Genomic DNA, 24,555 nt, shown 5'->3' on the forward strand with positions numbered 1-24,555 from the left:
CACAGTTCCTATGCATGGGGAATCTTCCCCCAGCCATGTAGAGCAGGATCAGGGCCCCTCTATACCATTCTGGCTCTTTCAGGGGGCACAAAGGGGCCTGAGCAGGGGCGAGGATTTCACCTTCACATTCTTCTCCCCCAGTCAGATCCCACCTGCACACAGACAGACTGATCCTGCCAACCACCCAGGAGAGATCTTTGTCCTCCTCCCACTCCGGAATCCTTGCACCTTCTGCCATGGAAGTCAGTCCAGCCAGACTCAGCAGAGAGCACACCAATACTGCTCAGCTGGGAGCTGCACAGCTACTTAGCCGGTTTGCCTCTCTCTGTCTGACTCATTGTTGCCTCTGACCCCAGGATCTTTCCTTCACCTGGCTCTGAGGAATATTAAAAAAACCATACAAAAATGTCTAGCATGAAATCCGCTCTCCCTGCACAAAGTCTGAGTAAATAGGCTTTGCACAGGCAAAATCTGCAGGGAATAACACTCCATAGCACACCTATATAGAAATTCTACATCACCTAGTGCCGCCCATCTGGTGCATTCATTATTACTGATCAGCACAAATGGAATGACCAGCACAGGATAAAGACAATTCCTGCTCCTTTGTGCCTGAAACTGTAAGCCACATATTTTTACTGCAGCATTTGTGTGTGTGTGTGTGTGTGTGTATGTATATGTATATGTATGTATGTATTCCGGGGGAAGAAGGGGTGGGAATTTTAAGTCCAAAGAAAGGGAGTGAAGCAGTGGGGAAGAGACGTGGATTTTAGCAGAATATTCTGTGTCTGCAGAGCAGGGCAACTTGACTAGAAGGGTCCAGAGACATCCAGACATAGGGTGTGGCAGTTACTGGGCATGTTCAGCAGCTGTTTCTGAAGCTGGGCAGAGAGTTTTCACTAAGGGCAAGGAGTCTTGCAGCTTCCACAAATTCACTGACAGCTGAGCCAGTCAGAGCTCACCACAGGGAAAGTTTATAAATACAGAAGTTAAAGACAGTCCTGTAGACTTAGCAGCATGCAAGACCAAGGGATGTTGTCTGCTGTGGGGGCGAGGTCCCAGTACCGTACCTGTCTGGATACAGGCTACAGTTCCTATTTTACAACAACTGAGGAGACCAGTCATCTTGTTATCCCCATGCTAGCTGTAAGGATCCCCAGACTTTTCTTTGCGGAAAGCCCCTGAAGAAGTGTTTGGAAAAGAACGGAAATGCTGCCATTCTTCTCAAGCTCTGAAGAGTCCAAGTGACACACCCAACATATCAAGGCCACGTTAGAGAAACTGAGACTTCATCTCTGAAAGAAGATCATATGGGAATGTGTCTGTGTGTGTTTAAGTAGAGAAGTAAAAATGTTATGGTGAAACCTTCCATGTAAATATATGTAACAAAAGCAAAGTGGGAAAGTCTATATAATAAACAGTAGATTTGGTACCTTATAGATTTTATTTGAGACGTTCTTTGTAAATGATTCCAAATACTATTTACAATGTGTTTTGTGTATTAAATATTTGATTGTAAAGAAACTGTATGGTTCCCTCTCTCAAACTGTCTGGGATCTATTAACGCCTACCCCCAGGGCTTTACATACAATAGCCCTGAGGTTTAACTTTCTCAAAAGACAGAGCTCTAGCCTATGTTTCAGCAAAGAGTTAAGCTGCAGTACAGGAAGAAGGAGAGTGTAATAGGTAGTGGGTACGTACTCAGTTATGCCTCCACAGCTGCTGTGTGCGCTAGATACGCTGCTAGTTATATTTGCACTAGCTTGGTGAGCATTAGTGAGAATAGATGGAGATGAGCAGGGACTCACTTCCAGCTTGTAGTGTAGATGAAGCTTTAGACACACATTCAGGGGCTGTATTTGCCCAATTTTGAAAAATGCCCCTTTGTGTAGAGGAATGCTATCAAGGTAGAAAAAATCCAATCTATTTTCCCATGTTGCAGATACCTTAGATTATTAAAACTGAAAACACTTAAAATAGCCAATATTTTTGTATGTTATTTATACTAGTTTCTCAGCTAGGAGGAGGAGAATAGACTAATCAGTTTTATGTTTGCTTCTAGTCAGATGCTAAACTATTGAACTTCAAATTCTGCTACACTAGGCCAGCATTAGGGTTGCAAACATGTTTCAGGTTTGCACTTCTCTTTCACACATACTGCAAAGGGCTGTTTTATTTTTTAAAAATGTTCTCACTGGACTTTTTTAAAGTTATGGAAACATTTGTATTGCTAAGTTTTAACATTGCTCATGTTTACAAAACCTAAAGTTTGGGCCAAATTGGACTTGGTGAATTTCCTTTAAACAATTAATTGCTCATTATTTTCCAAACAATCCATCAAGAGCTCTATTTTGTAAGTGTAATGACATACTCCATGGCATGCAGTTGTGAGATAACTTCACTTTTTGGCTTCTAGAGCTACTAAAAAAAAACAGGAGTACTTGCGGCACCTTAGAGGTTCATGCTGTCTGTATGTGTGTATATATATCTCCTCAATATATGTTCCACTCTATATGCATCCGAAGAAGTGGGCAGTAGCCCACGAAAGCTTATGCTCTAATAAATTTGTTAGTCTCTAAGGTGCCACAAGTACTTCTGGTCTTTTTGCGGATACAGACTAACACGGCTGCTACTCTGAAACTAGAGCTACTAAAGAAGACAATTTATTGGTCTGAATGCTAAATACTGACTTCCATGTGCCAATAGAATGGCACCTACTTTTTTGATCTGTGAATAATTAGTGCTAGGGAATTGTATTAATAACACAATAGCTTTTTTTATATACAAAGCCAAGAACTGGGCTGGTTGTGTGCATAAGTTGATAAGTGCGAACAGCTTTTAATTTCAAGTATACACAAATCAAGGCTGCATTAAAACATGGTACACAGGAGCTTTAATGATAGACTTAACACCAAGACAAAAACCAAACTTGGTTTTTGGAATGGACGGACAATATATGAAACAGGGAAGCTAGCTTAGGTCACAGCAGAGATGAAATGCTACAGCTTAAACAGCCTGGGTGTCAGCGAGAGCAGATGGACGGGATCAGGAAGATTAACAGCCTCGGGAGAAACTTTGCTGTGTTCGGGATGGAATGATGGACAACACCATGAGGGTGTTGCCATCCTTTTGAAGATGGGAATGGAGGTCCATCAGCATCAGATTTATGAGAGCCAGACTGAAAGGGAAATAGAATATCATCACCCTGATTAGGTGCTATGCTCTGAAAAATGACAGTGATGAAGTAGTAAAGGACAAATTCTACCTTACACCATAGGCGGCGTTAGAGAGAGTACCACACCATGACCTAACTATCATCATGGGAGACCTTATCAAAGTCGGTAAGGACAACACAAACAACAACAGAGCAATGGGAAGGCATGGGTGTGGCACCATGAATGAAAATGGAGAGAGGCTTATTGATTTCTGTAATATGAATGACCTAGTTATCGGCAGAACCCTATTTCAACACCAGGAAATCTACAAGGTGACATGGTGATCTCCAAATGGCAGAGATAAGAACCAGATTAACCATATGATCAATGGCAAATGGCAAAGCTCACGGACAGATGTGAAAGTGAGAAGAGGTGCAGATATTGGCAGTGACCATCATCTTGTGACAACTTCCATCAAGCTAAAACTGAGAAGTATGGGACATAGACTTTATGACATTGACAAGCTAAAGTCCCCTGAAATACAGAAAGCCTTTGTTCTACAGTTAAAGAACAGGTTTCGGGCCCTTGCAGACCTTGATGAAGAGGAGGGGAATGCAGATGAGGAGATCAACAAGAAGTGGGACAAAGTAACCAGCAATTTATAAACAGAGCAGTGAAGCCTGACTAGGATACAGTCAGAAGAGATGGAAGGAGTGAATTACACCCAGCACATGGAACACCATAGAAACTAAACAAGCCCTGAAGAAAAAAGTTTTAGACATAAAATCCCAGATGCTAAAGGATAAATACCACGAGGAGAATAGCAAGGCACACCAGGAGGTCAAACACCTTGTGAGAGTGGACAAACGACATTATATTGATAATCTGGCAAAACAAGCAGAGGATGCAGCTGCTTGTAGTGAACACGGAACCGTCTACAAAATTATTTGGTTTATCAGTGGTAAACGGCAGACACCAACAAACACTCATCAGGGACAAACAAGGCCACCTACTAACAAACAAGAAATATGCTGGACAGAGCATTTCAAAGAATTGCTGACCAGGGAGCCACCTAAAGAGGAAGCAAACATCCAGGAGGCAGAAGAAGATCTTGATGTCAACACAGACACCCCAACTGAGGAAGAGATCATTCAAGCCATCAAATCCTTAAAAAAAATGGGAAAGTTCCTGGCAAGGATAACTTAAATGCAGAATTATTCAAGGTAAATCCTCAGTTAGCAGCATCTATCCTGGCCCCTCTATTTACATCAGTCTGGGAAAGGGAAAAAGTGCCAGATGAGTGGACCAATGAGGTTATAGTGAAGATATCAAAGAAAGGAACTCTCAGTGATTGTAATAACTGGTGTGGTATCACACTTCTATCTGTGCCAAGCAAAATATGGTGTAAGATCATAGTCCAGCGTATATCAGAGGCAGTTGATAGCATTCTCAGAAAAGAGCAAGCCGGTTTTCGGAAAGGGTGTGGATGCACAGACCAGATCTTCACTCTACGAAACATAACAGAACAATGCTTAGAATGGCAACAGCAGCTCTACATAAACTTCATAGACTTTGAGAAGGCTTTTGATAGCATTCACAGGACCAGCCTGTGGGCATATGGAATCCCTTATTTCAACTTTACATGCAGTGTTGATTACAGTGAGCTCAGTTTTGAAGTAAAAACAGGAGTATATCAGGGGTGTGTCATGTCTGCAATCCTCTTCAACATTGTCATTGACTGGGTAATGCAGCATACAACAGAAGACATGCCAAGAGGCATTAAATGGATACACTTCTCATCCCTTGAAGACCTAAACTTCGCAGATGATGTCGCTCTCCTATCACATACCCAACACCATTGTACAAGAAAAAACAACTCAATTCAATGCATTCAGCCAGCAAATTGGACTGAAAATCAATTGCAATAAGACAGATATCATGACCTTTAATATTGCCTCACCATCACCAGTATGGAGAGAGGATTATGTTCTCACCAATGTAGAAACATTCACATACTTGGGCAGCACCATCAGCCAGGAAGGTGGAACAAGCCAGGACATCCGGAACAAAATCACTAAAGCCAGGAACACCTTCAGGAGCTTAAATACAGTCGGGTGGGGGGAGGGATAGCTCAGTGGTTTGAGCATTGGCCTGCTAAACCCAGGGTTGAGAGTTCAATCCTTGAGGGGGCCATTTAGGGATCTGGGGCAACAATCTGTCTGGGGATCGGTCCTGCTTTGAGCAGGGGGTTGGACTAGATGACCTCCTGAGGTCCCTTCCAACCCTATGATTCTATGAAATCATCAAAATCCAAAACCAAACTCAAGATTTATCAGAGCTGCTTTATACTTTATAGTGCAGAATGCTGGGGAATGAGAAAGTATGACATGACCAAATTGTCTTCATTTCATACAACCTGCCTCAGAAAAATCCTCTGTATCTTTTGACCCAATCTCAAACGAAGTTCTGTTGACACAATGCAGCCAAGAGAATCTGAGCACCATCGTTGCCAGGAGGCGTTGGAGATGGATTGGTCATGTGCTTCGGATGGAAACTGATTCCATCCCCAGAGTAGCAATAAGACGGACACCTGAAGGCAAGTGAAAATGAGGCCGCCCGAAAACAATAGGGTGAATAGCTGTGGAAACTGAGCTGAAAAACCTGGGGCACAGCTGGGGAACCATTGAAAGACTTGCCAGAAACAGACAGGAGCGGAGGAGCTTCGTCGCTGCCCTAAATGCCAGAGACATGGTGGGAACACGATGAGGAGGGTTTTAATTTATTTTTCAAAGGCAGAGGCTCACCTCCAACATTCTGCTTTGTACCGAAGCCTCATTTCAAAATGATGCAACATCTTATCAAGAGAATCAATATCAGCATTAGCAACTTCACTTATTAGATAGATTGGCCCAATTCGAACAGTTTTTGTAATTTTTCAAGTCCCCTTTCCTTAATCTTGTTTTAAGCTTCCAGGGGATTATTATAAACTTTTTCTTCCATGTTCCCATCCCTTCTCAGCCCTGTGCAAACAAACACACTGAGGAGCAGAAATGCCCCTTGGGAATTCCCCCAATATACAGGTGGTGTAGTTGGGTGCCGGAGGCTTAACTCACGTTCCCTGACTCCCCAACATAAACCGGGTTGGGGAATGGCTTGGGATGGGAGGGACCATGTCTGGGGCACTGCCAGAATATTCTGGCGATTGTGGCTGGAGAGCAGCTCATGGGCAGCTGGCCTTTGCACCAGCCCAGAATCTTAGAGGGGCAAAGGTTGGTTGGGCATAGAGCTCCCTGTCTGCACACACCTAGGCTGTGCCTCCTGCATGGGGCAGCACAGAATCTAGCCCCAGCTGTTAAAGGGCTTTTCACAAGCCACGCTGCTTCCCGATAAGGAGTTTCTTTTGAAAGGGAAAAGTAGCATTTATTTTGAACCTCAACCTCAAACATGTGCACTCACACACAAATATAGAGTAACATGGACTTCGCAGATAGGTAAAAGAAAAATAAAGGAAAGGAAATTCTGGGCCTTCCCAGTCCTGTCACAGTATCTTTTTAAAAACATTGTAATGCCTCACTCCAGAAGACTGAATATCAACACCCATTCACCTGATCTGCAGAGGAAGTTACAAACTTACAAAGATAATAGAACACAAAGTATTTCACATTTAAACAGCCCTGAGGGAACTCTACCGAACCCTGATGAGTGATAACATTTTTTTTTTTATTATTATTGGCCAAACCCAGAGATTTAGTATCTGGGAACAAACGTTTGCTGATCTGAAGCCTGGAAACGAAGCCCTGCTGTGCACTAGAAAATGGACCATGTTTCATACCCATTGTCCAGCCTACCTCTTCTCAGACTCCACATTCAGCCCTGCTTAGCTGCTGCTGTAAACTGGGCCAAGCAATGCTACACCTAATAAAGAATTCAAGACTGGGCCCTTGCTAGAACAAGGGACCAATCAAACATTCCATATTGGATGTTGAACACATTTTGGTCCCATCTGCATCCAAAACCAAGCATGAAAGAGGCGAGACCTCAGGATGGGGGCCCTGTGTGGTGGTGGTGGTGGTGGTGGACACAGTTTATTTTCTAGTGCAGAGACAGCCTATTGTGATCATCAGACATTTTAGATCACCACCCGAGAAAAAACAGGAGTCTGCAGAGAAAACCCACATCTAAGGCTTTGTATAGAAATTAACAGTTAGGTTTTGTATTAAGCTGGATGTCAGTCACCCACCACTTACCTGGTGACTTGTGTCCTGGTGCCAAAGTCCAGAGACCTCATTGACTGCAACACTTCAATACAGCCCATGTACTAGAGTAGAAATGGAGAGCAAAAAAAAAAAAATAAAAAAAAAATCACAGCTATTTAAAAGAGCACCTTGAAAAAACAAAGAGGTTCACAACTAGGTGCAGACATAATTTTGGCCCTTTAAGGACATTAAATAGATATAGAAACATTTGTACAACCATTTTCAAATCTGCTCAACAATATATATTTTATTTGATTGAATAATGTAATTGACTAAACAATGATTGCAAACAACATAATGTTAAAAGGAGGCCAGGCAATTAACACACACAAAAATCTAACCACCTCCCTCTCCCCAACCCTACTTATCATTGGTCATCTTGTTTCAGTTTGTGCCAGTCCATTAGGTTTACCATTGAACCTTGAGAGATGTGTGAGAGGCAGTGGTGACATTTATGCATTAGCAGAAGGGCCATATGCCTTAGGAGCATCCCGCAGAGTGTCCAGGAAGGGAGGGAACTGCATGTCACTCCAAATAGGACATCAGGGAGGGAAGTATTGGTGGGTGCAAGAGGAGGGTCCTTTGGGTCCGTACCCCTGTATAGGGGGTTGGAAGAGCAGTGGCTGCTATTCCAGTCCACAGCAACATGTGTGGAGGGACTGTATCATAGAGCACCAGCCTGCCCCGGAATCAGTGGATGAATTCTGTCCCTCCAATCTACAATACACACTTGATTTCCTGCAACAACACTCATTCACATGGGCTTTGTACAGGGGTGGGGATGAAACAAAGAACTGTGTCAGTCAGAACCTATGTGGAATTTCGGGATGTGTTAGCCTAGGGATTCCTTTGGTGGTTACATATGAACCTATGGACATTTCTATCTCAGTACAATATGCAAGTCAAAGCCACCGACTGATATTACATCACCCCAAAACATGTACAGTAGAACCTTAGAGTTCTAAACACCAGAGTTACAAACTGACCAGTCAACCACACACCTCATTTGGAACCGGAAGTATGCAATCAGGCAGCAGCAGGGACCAAAAAAAAAAAAAAAAGGCAAATACAGTACAGATGCAAGTTCTTCTGGTGAGTTAGCCACGGCTGTCTTTTCCTGATTTAAAGCCTCTGTTTGGTGAATAAATAGAACTATGGTAAGGAGATTATGGAATATTCTCACAGAAGCTACAGCTGAAACTAGCCTAAGGATTTCTGAAATTACTGTTACAGAAATATTTTTAGTGTACCCGTGTTTTGTTCTGTTTTTTAACTGTACAAAGTGGTATTTCTGCTGTTGGAACCGTGTTCTTTTGTCCTGTAGGGCTGTGATTTAAAAATTAAAGAGATAAAAATCTGAGTTATACATTGCAGCATTTATGGAGAATCTTGTGTTCCCTTCTCATTAGTTAGCTTTCACGAAGGGAGTAGCTAAGTGTGCTGCTCAGAAAAGCATTGTAAAAGTCTGTTTACATGCACAGATTTTAAACTCCATTTTCTCTTAGGAACAGAAATTCAGTGAACTGGCTGGCGACACTCTGCTACCCTGGATGAAACGAAAGATTCAGAGGAGGGAGTGAGTCATATGCTGAGATCATATGATGATGAGTAAGTTCACCCTTGCATCCTGAACAGATGCGTGGGAAGCTACTCTAAGCAAAGATGAAAAAAAATCAATACTAGGTTTTTGCAATAAATTACCCTGACTGGAGCTGATCTTATTCACAAAAGATGACTCCTTACTTAAAACCTGGGTAGAGGAAATGCATTAATATGGCAACTTCCTCAGTTCCCTGATTTGTTGACTGTCCATGAGTGACCTGAAGATACACGATCAATAAAGGTTGAATCTCCAAATCTCAGGGGGGAAAGAGCAGGGGAAAGTGTAGAAAGAAGATAGTGGCCAGGATGCAGGAGAAGCTGGCCAAAGAGAATGGGAGGGAAATGGAAGGCTGTGCCCCAGTATTCAGGAACTTGTGCTGAAGAAGAGACCTGTGGAGCAATCAAAAAGGGACTTAAAGGAGACTGGAACCCCTGCTAAATAAAGCCAAAGAGACTGCCCTAGAAAATAAAAAGTGTGATGCTTTAGATTTAGGATTGGTCTACACTGGAGCTGGAGGTGTCACTTCTAGTTCAGATAGACATACCCACACTAGCACTGATTGAGTAGTGCACTATCCATAGAAGTGTAGTTGTCGTGGCATGAGCAGTGGGATGGACTAGCCACCCAAGTACATAGGTAGGGCTGGGGTCTTAGCCAAGTGTTGCCCTAACTACCCTCATGTGCCCCCCCCCCCCAACAAAACCCTCTCACCTGAGTTTACTAGTGCTTACAAACTGGGCTAGCTGGCATGGATGGGGGAGTGGGCTAGAGCCCAGGTTCTGCTTTCACTCAGGCTGGTAACCACTTTGCAGTGAGGATGCAGGCTCACTCACCTGAGTATCAATAGTCGTCCACTGCATTCCCACAATTCCCTTCATGTGCCCAGAAGGACGGGCAAATTCTCCCACAATTCACTGGGAAAGAACAATTGAGCCACTCAGCTTACTGTACCACAGGGAGCCATGGAATATGTCCTCAGAAAGCCTAGTGATACTCTGACGGGAGCGCAGTCGTCGGAAGGATGGAGTAACTCTGGTAGGGCTTTGCATTGTGGCAACTCAGACCCAGACTAGGCTAAACCCAGGTGCAAATCACCTGAGTTAACTCTGAAATGAAGAATGACTGACTGACTCAGTTTGGAAGTGGAGGTGGAAGCACTGGCTCCATGAAATAGCCACCGTGGGTACAGAAGAAGTTTGGTTGGAGTCTGAGACTGCTGAAGGTTTGCACAGGCCAGCATTCTACCGGCTTCCCCCTTTTTATTTTAAAATACGGCATAGGCATGGGATTAGCAAGCCTAGCATCTGGTGTAAGTGTTTTGGGAGTCAGAAGGAGTGGGATCAAGCCCTTATGAGTATGACATCCTAACCCTAGTGGTGTAATAAAATACCTTGAAGTTATAATATTCTATATATTCTTTCCCATGTTCTAATACACTTTTGCATACGAAACTTTCAACACCAATGCTCCTGGGTTAAGAAAGTAGTTAAAATCCTAGCTAGAAGAAAGGATGCCTACTTGAACAGCCTGGGGCAGGGGCACCTTTAGAAATTACAATGAACTGTGCCACTTCTACACCAATGCAAAGTTAAATCTTGGAAATGTGCTTTCCCCCAGTTCCTCGGTGACTGGCTGAGATCAGCAGCCAGGTGAAGAAGGGCTGGCAGATGATAAACCCTGGCAAGGTAGAGTGGTTATGCTTGAAGAAGAGTTTGCCATCATGGTGAGGCCACAAATTGTCAAAGTCATAGTTCTAAAAATTGTCAGGACAATGTGCAAGGTCTTGTTGACCCTTGTCTTGAATAAAAGCAGCATTCCCAGAGTCACGTCCCACCATTTCCAACTGGCTAAGAGACTACATCCCATCCTTGCTGATGATCACTTATTAATGATAATGCTGGCAATGCAATTTATTTAGGCTTGAAAGCATCAGCCCTGAGAAAACTGTAGCTAGAGAAGAATGCTGCAGCAGACCCACACGGCTTCATAGGTTACCGAGAGCATGTTGCCCTGGAGCTCTGGTCTCTTAACACTGTTTTCTGTACAGGTTCAGTGTAATTTGATGTCTTGGTCCTTATTTCCATGCTATAAATGGTCATGGCCTAGGATACTTAAAAGGCCACTTCACTGTCTAGGACCTCAATACTGTTGATAGCTCCACTCCTCAAAAACAATCAAACCATCTACTGCCAGGGTGAGGGCATTTGCTGAGGAGACAGGCCTTTCTCAGGGGCCCATGGGGACTGTGGTCTCTCCCACAGGAACTCAGAGCTACTATACACCTTACCATGGGCCAGCTGAAAAGCAAGAAACACTTTTTCAATGCCACAATAATTGGCTAAGTATTAAAATGTAAACGGAATAGGCCAGAGTAATTAGCTTACTCAGGGTTGTTGTAATAAGAGATACAAGTATGAGGGCCAGTTACTGGTATGCGGACTTTTGAGCTAAACAGCTGATGTAGCATCGGAATATGCCAATAATAGCTTGATTCTTGATTTCCAAAGCTGTATAAGGAGGTACTTGTCACAGACACTCAAAGGCCAAAGGAAAGCAGTGGAGAGAATCAAAGCTGAATCAAGGGTACTGCACAGAGCATGAACAGCAGGGAATGCAGATAACGTACTGTCCTGACTACAGAAATACTCTGCCCAAGGAAAAGCACCATAATTAAATTTGAGCCCTAGGCTAAGAACATGAGTTCAGCAATTAGGGCTCGATCCTGAGCCCACTGAGGTCAATAGTAAAGTTCCCGTTGACTTCAGTGTGGCAGGGTCAGGCACATACACGGTAGTCCCTCTTTCAGGTCTGAGGGACAGGATTGGATAGTATGTGCTAGAGAGGATTGCTCCTCGCTAAAGGAGAGGCCAACAACTCTTCCAACAGGTATGGGTGTGAGAATAAACCCCTGGCTCCCTATATTGGGTGGGGGAGGGTATTCCTGGATAGCAGGGACTAGACATCCTTACGCAGAAGCTGATTTAGGAACAATTCCTGTGTAACCGAGCTGGGGGCGTTAAAGATGCAACCTTTTCCCTTCTAGTTACAGCAGTATGATGCAGAGTCAATGAAAAGCAGGATGAAAGGTCGTGTGGGAGGTGGTGCCAGGAAGTAGCAACATAGGTTATGTGAATAGGACTTTGATGACCCCTTCAACTACAGCTCCAAGTCTCCTGCCTTTCCTTTCCTTAACACAACTAATACTTCCAGTACTAGTTTGAATGACTGCAGTGATTAAACAAGTGAGACAGGGAGCAAAATGCTGTGCTTCAAATTAAACTAGGCAAATACAATTTAGATGGGGCTACTATAAGGTGGGTGCATAACTGGCTGGATAACCGTACTCAGAGAGTTGTTATTAATGGTTCCCAATCCTGCTGGAAAGGCATAACGAGAGGGGTACCGCAGGGGTCTGTTTTGGGACCGGCTCTGTTCAATATCTTCATCAACGACTTAGATATTGGCATAGAAAGTACGCTTATTAAGTTTGTGGAAGATACCAAACTGGGAGGGATTGCAACTGCTTTGGAGGACAGGGTCATAATTCAAAATGATCTGGACAAATTGGAGAAACAGGATGAAGTTTAACAAAGACAAATGCAAAGTGCTCCACTTAGGAGGAAAAAATCAGTTTCACACATACAGAATGGGAAAAGACTGTCTAGGAAGGAGTACAGCAGAAAAGGATCTAGGGGTTATAGTGGACCACAAGCTAAATATGAGTCAACAATGTGATGCTGTTGCAAAAAAAGCAAACATGATTCTGGGATGTATTAACAGGTGTGTTGTGAGCAAGACACGAGAAGTCATTCTTCCGCTCTACTCTGCTCTGGTTAGGCCTCAGCTGGAGTATTGTGTCCAGTTCTGGGCGCCGCATTTTAAAAAAAGATGTGGAGAAATTGGAAAGGGTCCAGAGAAGAGCAACAAGAATGATTAAAGGTCTTGAGAACATGACCTATGAAGGAAGGCTGAAAGAATTGGGTTTGTTTAGTTTGGAAAAGAGAAGACAGAGGGAACATGATAGCAGTTTTCAGGTATTTAAAAGGGTGTCATAAGGAGGAGGGAGAAAACTTGTTCACCTTAGCCTCTAAGGATAGAACAAGAAACAATGGGTTTAAACTGCAGCAAGGGAGGTCTAGGTTGGACATTAGGAAAAAGTTCCTAACTGTCAGGGTGGTTAAACACTGGAATAAATTGCCTAGGGAGGTTGTGGAATCTCCATGTCTGGAGATATTTAAGAGTAGGTTAGATAAATGTCCATCAGGGATGGTCTAGACAGTATTTGGTCCTGCCATGCGGGCAGGGGACTGGACTCGATGACCTCTCAAGGTCCCTTCCAGTCCTAGAATCTATGAAAACCATTCAGCTGAAGCTTTACAATTTTACTTATTAGTTAACAGAGGTTACTCACTCTTAGGTCAGTTTCAGATTCAACTAGCCAGGAATTGGCACTTCGTGCTTTTAATAAAAACAGTACTGTATTATGCTGCCACCAAACAGCTTTGTATCCAATGTATATGAATTTCAATACTGACCTTAAGTTCAATTTACTATAAACATAATGTGGCTGTGTGGGGAAAGAAAGCATCATAAACATTTGTACTGAATGCAAAAGAGCATGCCAACAATCCTACTCTGATTCCAATACTTCTGTACCCAGCATTGCTCTAACAAGAAGCTTCTGAACTAGAAAAAGTTTCTGAGTTTCCCACCCCTGCCTCTTCCTCCCCTTTCTGGGTAATGGTGCCCTGTGTTTGGGAATGCCTCGCTCACAGGACATGCCACATGGAGGTGCTCCAATCGCAGGGTCCCCATCCCCAGTGCGCTTGAACAAACTCTGATCTCTACAGCTCAGGTGTAGTTGGGGTACGCTTCTTCATGCAACTGTTGGGTTGTTTTGGTTTTTTTTTTTTAATAATGCACCTCTGAACTATTAGTGGAGCCAAAGGCTAAGGAAACTGTCCCAAAGCCATGGCCATAAATAACAAGCTTCAGTAGTCCTTTTACCAAGTCTGATTAAACCAGTGACAGCACTGCCTTCCTGTTGGTTTATGTATTGGTCTAACTGTTAGAAAGGGACAGGTACTGTCAACAAAACTCTATAACCAGAGCAACACAGATCAAAATTCTATTTTCGTCAGTGCAGAAAGGTGACTGTTTGAGGTTTGGTTTTGTTCTTTCTTTCTTCTTCTTTCAGTTTTCTGGTTTATAATGTCATTATCAACCACTACATCAGGCTGCTAATGACCCACTGAACCTTTCAGTTCTGCCCCAGGTTCTCAGTTCCTCCAGAAGTTCATTAACTGCCTGTTCACCAACTTGCACGGTGCAGAGTTCCTCCTGCAAAGCTCTGAACACCTTCCAACCCCAAACAAAACCCAACAGAGCAAACAAAACACTGTACTACATACACAATTCTCCCCCTAGGGAGAGGATGCGAGAGAGAGAGAATGAACCATATGTGACAGATGTTAGTCAGGTTGCTTCATGCAGGTGCGCCGATATTCCGGTGCTGAGGGCAGAATAAGAAGCCATATAAACTAGTATAGAACCCAAATGGAAGCAGGTGGTTCTCAGCACTAGAGCTAGTCAAAATCCTTTAATCCAAAAACATTTTGGGATGAAAAATGGCTTTCACTACATGGACATTTACCCAAGAAAAAAATTCATTTTTTGTTGCAATTTTTCACCTTTTCATTCAAACCCCCCCGTTTTTTTTTTCCTTTTCATTTTTTGACCAAAAAAACCCCCCCAAAACAAAAAAACAAAAATAACCCCACACCTGTGAGGAATTTCAATGAAAACAAAATATTCACTTGGAGATTTTTTTGTGGAAAATCAAATGCATTTTCCAACTGGCTGCACTGGGCACCCTCACAGGCTCTAGCCCTAACCAGATTCTTTCAAAGCTCAGCCCTGCTTTGAGCTACCAGCTTCAGGTGAGGCAAAGGCCTACGCGGCACCATTTTCTGTTAGAAACCACTGGCTACAATAAAGAGCCTGGGTACCAATTTAAACGTGGTCAATAAGGAATTAAAGTTGGTAACAATTGATGACTATTTGATGGACTTCTGTCCCTTGGAGAGGATACTATCCGTCTCTTCTGGGCTGTCGCAGCAGAGACCATGTACAGAGTTTGTGTTACCCGCCTGCCACTCATCGCTAGCAGTGGTACCTCCAAATCAGGGTGAAACACATGACCAGAGCATCAAGGAAGTTTGCGCTACTGCTGCCCAGGCTGAATCTGTACTGTGGAAAGAGGAATTTAATCCCTAGGCTATCAAATAGCAGGACTGCCCAGCATTCAGTAATGCACACACCATATTTTACAAGCCATCTCAGAGAAATTGCTGTTTAGTTGCCACGGGTCACTCCCTTCCTCAGAGGGGATGATGAACCTGTGTCTGCCATGTTCCCATCACCCTTCTGCTCGTGTAGGGAGAAGAATACTGAAACAAAGGACTAACCACAATTGATAAGCCACTGGGCCAGGCCGTTATTGACAGGATATACAGGAGCATTATTCATGGGAATTACTAAGTTACAACAACTGCTGCCTGCTCCTTTCACTCAATGCTCCTGTAAGCTTTTGACCCACAGGGGTGGTTCAACAAAACACCTGTGTTCTTATTCATTCTGCCATGGATATTATAATAAAATACTCGCACCTAGTGCTATGCCTGTCACAGCAAAAGAGCTAAAAATACATCCTGGTTCATGAATCATAGATGAGGCTGAGAAGCAGTGAGTCACTGAAGTTAATCTACTTCCCAAGAGAGTCTTGGATTTTTCATTTCTTTATTTATTTTGGGGGTAGGCTTGGCAAAATGCCAAACATATTTGTGTCCATCCTATTTCTGAGTGACTCAAGTTATGCTTTTGGGACTCCATCTCCTTCTCCAAAAAGCCTCAAAAACCAGAGCTTTAGCTGCATGAGACTCTGCAGGCATAATAAAAACATTGCTGCTACTAAAAACTGCATGTGACCCGTTATTTTCCAGCTTCTAGCAAGATCCTGGCATTTACATTACTAGAGCGTTATGGGTTTATCAGTTTTCACCAAGCCACGTGATCTGAGCTCAGTTCCTGGCTCTGCCACAGATTCACTGTGTGATCTTTGGCAAATCATTTAATCTCAAATCCCCCTCTGCCAAGTGAGGATGGCCACTCTTTCTTTTCTCACACCCTTTGCCTACCTTGGCCTCAAACCTGCCAAGACTGAAGACTGTGCATAATATTACACACCTGAGTAGTCCCCCACTGAAGCCAATGGAACTACTCAGATATGGAAAGTTGTGCAGGTGCTTAATTCTTTGCAGGATTGGGGCTCTAGCATGTGAGCTCTTTGGGGCAGGGAAACTGTCTACCCAGGAGGCCCCAGTCTCAACTACTATTGTAACAGAAATCAGAATGACAGAAGAAACAAAATGAGAGAATGAGTTTTAAAAAGATATAGAACCAAAATATCCTCAATTTACAGTGTTTGGCAGTGTTGAATTTTTGTTTAGTTTTGAGGGAGGGGGAGGAAGCAGTTGGTAGTGTTCCCCCATACTCCATGGGGGCTCATCCCCAGGTTGGGATGGTTTTGTAGGGAGCCAATTTGATTATTTATTTTTAAAATAACACAAGAAAATGTTGTATGGAACATCTATAAAGTTGGCTATGATTTGACTCGAAATAACCAAATCCTGCCCCCAGGCTCCCCTAATATAACCTGGATAATACAACCTGGAGCCTCTCATTAGTTTTCTCATGCAGATTTCAGTAAGACAAATTACCTGTGAGTAAAGGCAGGATTGCACAGGGCAACATGAGAACAGCCATACTAGGTCAGACCAATGGTCCATCTAGCTCAGTATCCTGTCTTCTGATAGTGGCTGGTGCCAGATGCTTCAGAGGGAATTAACAGAACAGGGCAATTACCGAGTGATTCATCCCCTGTTGTCCAGGCCCAGTGTCAGAAGTTTAAGGACACCCAGAGCAAGGGGTTATATCCCTGAACATCTTGACTAATAGATGGACCTATCCAGCATGAAATGGAATAAAGTAGAGACGCTCCTGTGCATGATCTCTCAGGAAAAACCTCAGAGTGGACATGGTATTCCTCACTTCCTGCCTTAAGGCCAGTCTTGTGAACCTCCTTAATCAAGAGACCCCCAACTCATTTCATAGAGGTTACCCAACAGCTATCAAATGAATAGTACTTATGTTGGTAAAGTTCTCAGATCCTTCAAGAGTGCTGTGAAAAAATGTAAGCTACATGAGATTAGTACATTATATAATATTACCTTCTAAAATATCTGACAATTTCCCCTTCAATATTTTTCATAGAGGACTCCAGTAAATAAGACTTGTTACAGAAATGTGCTTAACAAAATCATTCAGGATTTTGCAGACTGTTCATACTATTGATTTAGAGACTGGGCTGTTAGTACGGTTAAAGTACTGTTTTATGGCCTGATCCAATGACCATGGAAGTCAGCAAAATGATCCCTAGCAGCCTCTGTGGATTGGGCCTTTACTGTTGGATGGTGTTAAGGGAAGATACTATTTTCATCCGTCTGTATCCTGTTGTGAATAGAACATATAGCCAGCCTGGCTTTGAGACTGTTGTGCATAGTTATAATCACTGCTTGGCAAGCCTTGTCCACAGTAATTATCAAATTGAGAATAGCAAGTATAGTACAGTAGCTCATTGTGTAGTCCTCAGTCTGATTATAATGAATACCGACAGTCCCTCACATTCTATTGGCAAACAACATATAGACAGTTCATGCTGTCTAGTTACTCAGTCTTGCTATAGGAAGACACCGATTAGCTAGTACATGTAAAAAAAGGACATGTAAATACATTTCCTTCTATACTCCGTAAAAGATCAAGTACCAAACGTATTTTGGAAAACAGAAACAAGGAAATTGCTATACCTGTGGTATCCAGGGTTCGTCAGTAGCCTGTACCAGATGCTAGAGCTAGTCAAAACTTGGCATTTCTAGTTCATTGGAAATTCTGACACTTGGAAATTTGTTTTTAGTCTGAATTGCAACAAAATTTCAGAATTCACCAAAAATGAATTTTTTGAAATTCAAAACAAAAAAACCCTCGTATTGTCTCCTGGGTTCTGGCCAGATTCTGTTTAATCTCTTGCACATGCTATCCTGTATTTTGCCACGCTGAACTATAGGGTTTGATCCTGCAGCCATTCATCACGTGAGCAGGCCCACTTGAGTCTGGCTACTCACGTGAGTTAGAGCTATGCATTCAAGCTCACCATGCTGAGATCATAACAAACTAAGGAATTCATTCAAAATTGGTCACTGATATAAATAGGAAAACTTGTTATCTATTGCTCCAAGTGAGCTCGTCAGGACATCAGAGGGGACATGTGACCTTTCATCTCTGGGGCTTACAGTTAATTATAAAGAGAAGGATCGTGGTTTGGTACGGGACAATGGACAGCCGTTTCTGATTGTGGCAATGACAGTAGCTACAAATGGGCCAGAGGAAGCCTTCCCTTGAGAGAGCTCCACTTAAACTGAGTATATTTCATGAGAGAATCTTTGAGAGATTGTTTAAAAAATATATTTAATCTGATAGGTAACAAAGAAGGGATAGGGCCTTTTTTAACCTTGCATTCCTCTTTCCTCTGACCATCCTTTGTTCTCTTTTCTACCTTTTCTTCTTGCTTCTTGTTCATGTTCAACATTAACAACAAGAGAGAAGGAACTCAAGCCAAAATAGGGAAAGGACAAGTTCAAGAATATTTAGATAAGTTAGATGTTTTCATCCTAGGGTGCTTAAGGAACTATTTGAAGCAATCTCGGAACCGTTAGCCATTAGCTTTGAGAACTCATTGAGGATGGGTGAGGTCTAGAGGACTGGAGAAGGGTAAATATAGTATCTATTTTTAAAAAGGGAAACAACGAGGACCAGGGGAATTATAGACTGGTCAGCCTAACTTTGATATCTAGAAAAATATTGGAACAAATGATTAAACAATTTGTAAGCACCTACAGGATAATAGGGCTATAAGGAATGGCCAATTTGTCAAGCACAAATCATGCCAAACCAAAGTACGGAAGCCATGGCTTTGCCCAGCCTCTTAGGCCATTACTCCTGAAGTAACTTGAAAAAAATTTTGCTGTAATTTTCCCATGGTATAAGCTTTCTCTGTGCCTAATGTAGACGGTCTTCCATTTTGGAAAGCTATTAGACAGGAGACGAACCTTAAGAAATTAAAAGGTCAGGGTCAAAGGTCCAGAGAGAAGAATGGGAAGCAATTGTCAGTTCTTTTCACAGTGCAAGAATTAAGGTAACAATTGTAAAGTCTACACTGGGAAAGAAGAAAAAGAAATGACTCGTGCCGTGGGGGAGGGAAGCAGAAAATACAGTTCACAGGGAGCATTCATGCAGCAAGGTTTCCTTCTCACCAGAGAGTGAAAAATGGAGACACAAAATGTAACAGTGCCAGCGCAGCACTGAAAATGAAAGATATTGGGGCAAGGGAGATACCCTTCATAAATAGACAGCTTCTAAACAGATAAAAGGGGTTACCTCATGCAGTGGTAGTATCAGAAAATCAGACGCATTGCAAATGCCAATTTAGGACTGTAAAACATGCTGCATGAAAGCAAACACCTGCAGTATTTCCAGGAGAGATGATGCAAAAGAACTTGTTTGCAGCAGGATTCTCAGCAACTATTACACACCTACAGCAACATGACTGCGTTACAAGCCATTTGAGATTTTGTGCAGCAGGATTGCTGTAAAGGGGATAAAAATATTATTTAGCGTTCAGCTCCCTCAAACATGCACTTCTTTCTTCTTATTTCAAATCAGTTAATCTGTTTAAGGAGCGTTTATTATAATAAACCTTCAAGGAAATGCTTTTGGAGACTAATATTATGTTATTGCTTTGGATTATTCATGTACTTTAATTCCCCTTGGTATAATCAACAAGTCACTTATACAAGGCCTCAGAAAACAGGGAACCCGCAGTATACAGTGATTTTCAGTACCTATTGAAGAAGTGGGGAAAGGAAGGTTATGTTGCACAAGCTCACACACATTTGATTATTTGTTTTTTTAGTGGAAAATCTGTGAGAAGCTACTTACTCGTACACAGTAGGTCATGCCAGTCTTCACAAGGTCCTCTCCGCTCTGCACCGGAGGTTTGTCCTGTTTGCTTAGAGGGGCAGACTCAAAGCCCAGCAAGATGCAGTCATCTTGAGATTTTGTATTTACATCAAGTTTGTCCGGGTCCTGCCGTGGATAAGAAGTAGGCAGGCAGCTGATTAAACTGATTTCTGGTGAGGTTGGGCTGCTTGGAACTGTAACACACTCTGTGAGTTTAATTCTTGGCACCTCTTTTGTCCCCAGACAGAAGTTTTTAAAACCAGGCAGATTAGATGGATTGGATAATTTAATATTAGCCATTCGGGGTATCAAAGTGCACAAAGTGGTGGAACTGTCCTGTGTCCCCAAGGTGACATCCTCAATTGGTAAATGAGGTGTGGAGGAATGAGAAGATGAAGAGGAGCCTTTGATATTTAAAGAACTACTTTGTGTACCTTCCTCTAATGATGTTATAAAATCATCCCTAAAGCGACTGTATTTAGCCCTGTGAAGCATTCCTGGGTGTCTAAATAGTCCTACATACAGTACGTGTCCACTGAGACTGTGCTGACTGCGTTCTCTCATAGCCTTGGAAGTTCTGTAACTGGATACTGTTGCATAAATTGGCTTTCTTCTTGTAGAGAAATGACATGGAAATTAAGCAAGTCAAACAATTTTAAAAACAGACGCCAATTGGATATTTTTTGTTGACTGCGTCACACGTGGCTTATTTTTCTTAATGAACATAGCTTAAGTCTGCATGGTCATCTGTATGTAATGCTAAAGGAAACATACACAGGTATAAAAATACTACAGCAGTTTAATCTGAAAAGATGCTATCCATATCTAAAATCACTTCTGCCACAAGCAAGCAAGCCTCTAAATCATTCTCAGCTTTGAACACTCACTGTTATAGCCTGCATCATTAACGGTGAATTCCTGGCTGCAGTAAAGACTAAAAAAAAAAAAAATATTCCACAGAAAGCAATGCAAGATAGCTAGAATCTCAAAAGCATCTTTAGATTAGCAAGAACCCAAAGAGATACCTTACAAGCCCTGTTCTTAGCATTTTGTATTCAGCTGCCCCACTGGAAAGAAAAATCATGGTTCTGCAATTTGCACATTCTTTATTCACACAATATGATTTTAAAAAACATGCAAAATAATTCTCTGAATGTAGTCAGCAGTTCTTAATACAAATCCTGCTAATTCTTGTCTTAGAGTCATTCAGCATCACAATCTAGAAATACACTCAATATTTGTATGGCCCAGCACAATTTTACTTCAAATCTCCAGACTCATCATCATCATCTTTGTGCAGCTTCATTGTCATCCCTTGAGTCATTTCTAGCTTTTCCTTAAAAGCCAGGTTAAGCAGAATCTTTCTGTTCAAAATTCTGAAGAGTGTGTTGCCGTTTTTGTGAATGAAGTTTTCTGAATGAATTTCTCTGTGTGCAAGCTAATAAATCTGTGAATGAAGCTGAGAATGGCTATAACTGACTGACAGTCCCAGGGGTGTTTAATTTTCATCCAATCAGAAGAAAGCCTGGTGACTCATACACCATAAATACACTAAAGGAGTAGCCATGAAAAAAAAGGATTGGGGGGGGGGGGGGGGGCAGTTTTAATGTGCCTGTAATGAATGGACAAACACATCACTAGTTACAATATCCATAGGTTTAATACAATTTTTGCTCAGAACATAGCAAAAATTCTATTTTGCTATTATGGCTACAAAGCACCATCAGAAGCCAATAATTGAATCTATTGTTCCACTGATATTAGGACATATGGTACGATTCCTGTGGGAAGATGTGATGCATCTTTCCTAGAAACTGAGTTTTTTTTTTTTTTTATATTGACTGTTGGTTCAATATCCGATTTATTGCAACATCCTGTGCCTATCAAATTTACTCTAAAGACATGATGAAAACTGCAAAAGCCTAAGCACACAGGAAGCCAGAATCTGAAAAGGAAATGGCATAAAGTAAAATGAAATCTTTCCTCAAATTGCTGAAATAATGAGCACATAATTCATAGAAACACTTGTTTACTTATGTACTGTGTAGCTGTATTCAAGCAATGCATCCAGATATTATTTCAACTTCAGAAAGGATGGCATTCACATTTCATTAAGTATTGTGGTGACTGCCCTGCTGTCACTACCCCAAACACACAGATTTCTGCTATTAGAGGGGTGGAATTTTTATTCCACTTCAAACCTGCTTGCACTAAAACTCACCAATGGTAATAAAATCATGATGGATAAACATCTTATGCATTAAAATGCTAGCTCCAATATCACTGTATAGGATAAGTAAAGGACCATCTTATGCTACTTCACCGACACCACATAGCTTTTTAAATAGATATTGTCAAACCTGTTTCAAATTCCTACCGCTCTTGAAAACATTTATATGGGCCTCCACACCACTCACCTTCTTGATATCCATGATTAAAAGCCCAAGAGCAGAGATTTGTCCAGCTGAGCCCTCACCGGCTGTGTCTACACTGCATTGTAAACCTGAGTCTGAGAGACCTGGGCTTGTGGACTCTGGTTCCAAGCCTAGTCTTGAGAGTACAAGCTTCTTCATTGTAAACCTTGTTCACACTGAAACATTGCAAAATGGCCCCAAGTCACTGCAGGACTCGGTTCTGACCCACCTCGCTAGCAGGGTGTTCGGACCCTGGTCAGATTGATTTGTGTGCAGACGGAAGTAGGGTTTGGGCTCCAACCTGAGTCAGAGCCCAGGCTTAGTGTGCTGTGTGGACATACCCTCAGACTCAAAGGGTTTGAGAACAATCCAGTTAGAACTCAATTCCTGCCACTCAGCAAGTCTGTTCTATCGGCTGCTTGAGACACTTTATCACTAACTTTTAAAGTTTTCAATATTAAATTAATTTTAAGATGATGATATTGAGCCTGATTCTTCTCTCCTGTATATTGTATAAACCAAGAGTACCCTCTGAAGGAGAGCTGGATTCCTAGCTGATAATCTTGAATACAACAGCAGGAGTGAACTAACAATGTCTGGGTTATTAAAAAGAGAAGTCAATGCTGCCATCAGGTTACACATGTCTCACAGCATCTAGTATTAATCCTGATAGTAGATTGAGAGGTAAAATTAAAAAAGAGCTGTATTCTAGTACTGGAGCAATATTTGCTCCAGGGAACAATTGTTTCATTTAAATCAACCCATTTCAGGAGGATTCGTCATTCGTTTTGAAACCAAACACTGAGAAAACCTAGCCAAACTGCCAGTTAAAACAATGTCTAACTCCTCATGAAGAATTATATTTAATAAAGGCTTCTAAGCACTTTCTACCTTTTGGTGCTAACAAATGATGCGTGCTAATATGTATTGTACACTTTGAGCAAAGAAACTCTGATATAGCATTAGTATCTGTCCCTTTAGTTCTTTGCTTTAGACACTATTTTACGACTCCAACCAAGTGGTACAGGAAGTGTGTTTGCATCACTGGTCACTCCAGTTTTTAGAAGTGTTTGCAAAATGAAACTGAAGATCTTATAGGACAGATTCTCAGCAGGTGTAAGTCGGTGCAACTCCATTGATGTAAATGGAGCTACATAGATTAACGCTATGGTTCTGACCTGTTGAGTTTTCATGAACTGCATGAGCTGGGAGGGGCTGCTGTGTTCTTCCACACTATCAAAGGACTGCACGGAGTCACCCAACCAATAAAAGGCCAAGATAGGCCCATTACACCAGCAGAACAAACTCTCATTGGCTTATCATACACTAAGGCATGTCACTTTCTACCAGCTTCTGAAAACTGCCTTTTCCCATTGGATGTCACATACTTTCCATCCACAGACAGTAGCAGACTGGGCTGGATTAACGCACAGACACCACACACCTGAGTCCCAGCTCCTGGAGTCAAAAGATTCTAGCCCTTCTGATTGCAAAGAAAACCTGGTAAACAATACCCAGGCACAGCTGCTGCCATGACGACTGCCTGAGTCTGCAGAGAGCCTGAAACAATAGCTCAGAGCTGGGAACTGCCCCATGCACTTTGATGAGGTGTTAACGCCAAGACACTCTGCTCGGGCGGGGGGTAGGGAGGGAAGAAGTCTGCCACATCACCTCAGTAGAGGACTCTGATTTTGGCAGGAAGAGAAATGCCCAGTGTGTGAAGAGTGCCTAGTTGCAAATGGTCACAGATAGAACAAACAACATTTCTGCACTTCCAGCCCAGCCAGATGGCTGAGGGCTGCACGTTTCAGCCCTGCCTGGGGGGGGGGATTCTCCACTTCCCCACCTCCTGGGGTAGAGCAGACAATCAGAATTGCTGGAGGAGGCAGACAGAGCTCCCTCCTCCCTTTGGGAGCTGAAGCTGTTCTCACAGGAGCCCAGCAGCACAAGGCAGCTCCACCTCCTCATCTCTTCTCCTCTCCAGCAAGCAAGGG

General features: G+C 42.5%; 1 protein-coding gene across 5 annotated transcripts in view; it reads right to left on the minus strand.

The window, feature by feature from the left end:
- Nucleotides 1–24,555, minus strand: part of SHC4 (SHC adaptor protein 4) — a 65,091-nt gene that overhangs the window by 30,778 nt on the left and 9,758 nt on the right. For 2 of the 5 annotated variants that reach the window (XM_034784494.1, XM_034784493.1), the window contains exons 2-3: nucleotides 20,127–20,273; nucleotides 7,403–7,473 (exon numbers count right to left, since the gene is read on the minus strand). In XM_034784494.1, coding sequence (XP_034640385.1) covers nucleotides 7,403–7,473; nucleotides 20,127–20,144 — 89 coding nt within the window. In that variant the 5' untranslated portion in view covers nucleotides 20,145–20,273. Of the gene's footprint in view, nucleotides 1–7,402; nucleotides 7,474–20,126; nucleotides 21,635–24,555 lie in introns of those variants that run through there. The other 3 variants (XM_034784495.1, XM_034784492.1, XM_034784491.1) reach the window with 3 other exon arrangements.

The sequence above is a fragment of the Trachemys scripta genome, chromosome 10 (genome assembly GCF_013100865.1).
Source record: "Trachemys scripta elegans isolate TJP31775 chromosome 10, CAS_Tse_1.0, whole genome shotgun sequence".
In the NCBI taxonomy this organism is placed as follows: Eukaryota; Metazoa; Chordata; order Testudines; family Emydidae; genus Trachemys; species Trachemys scripta.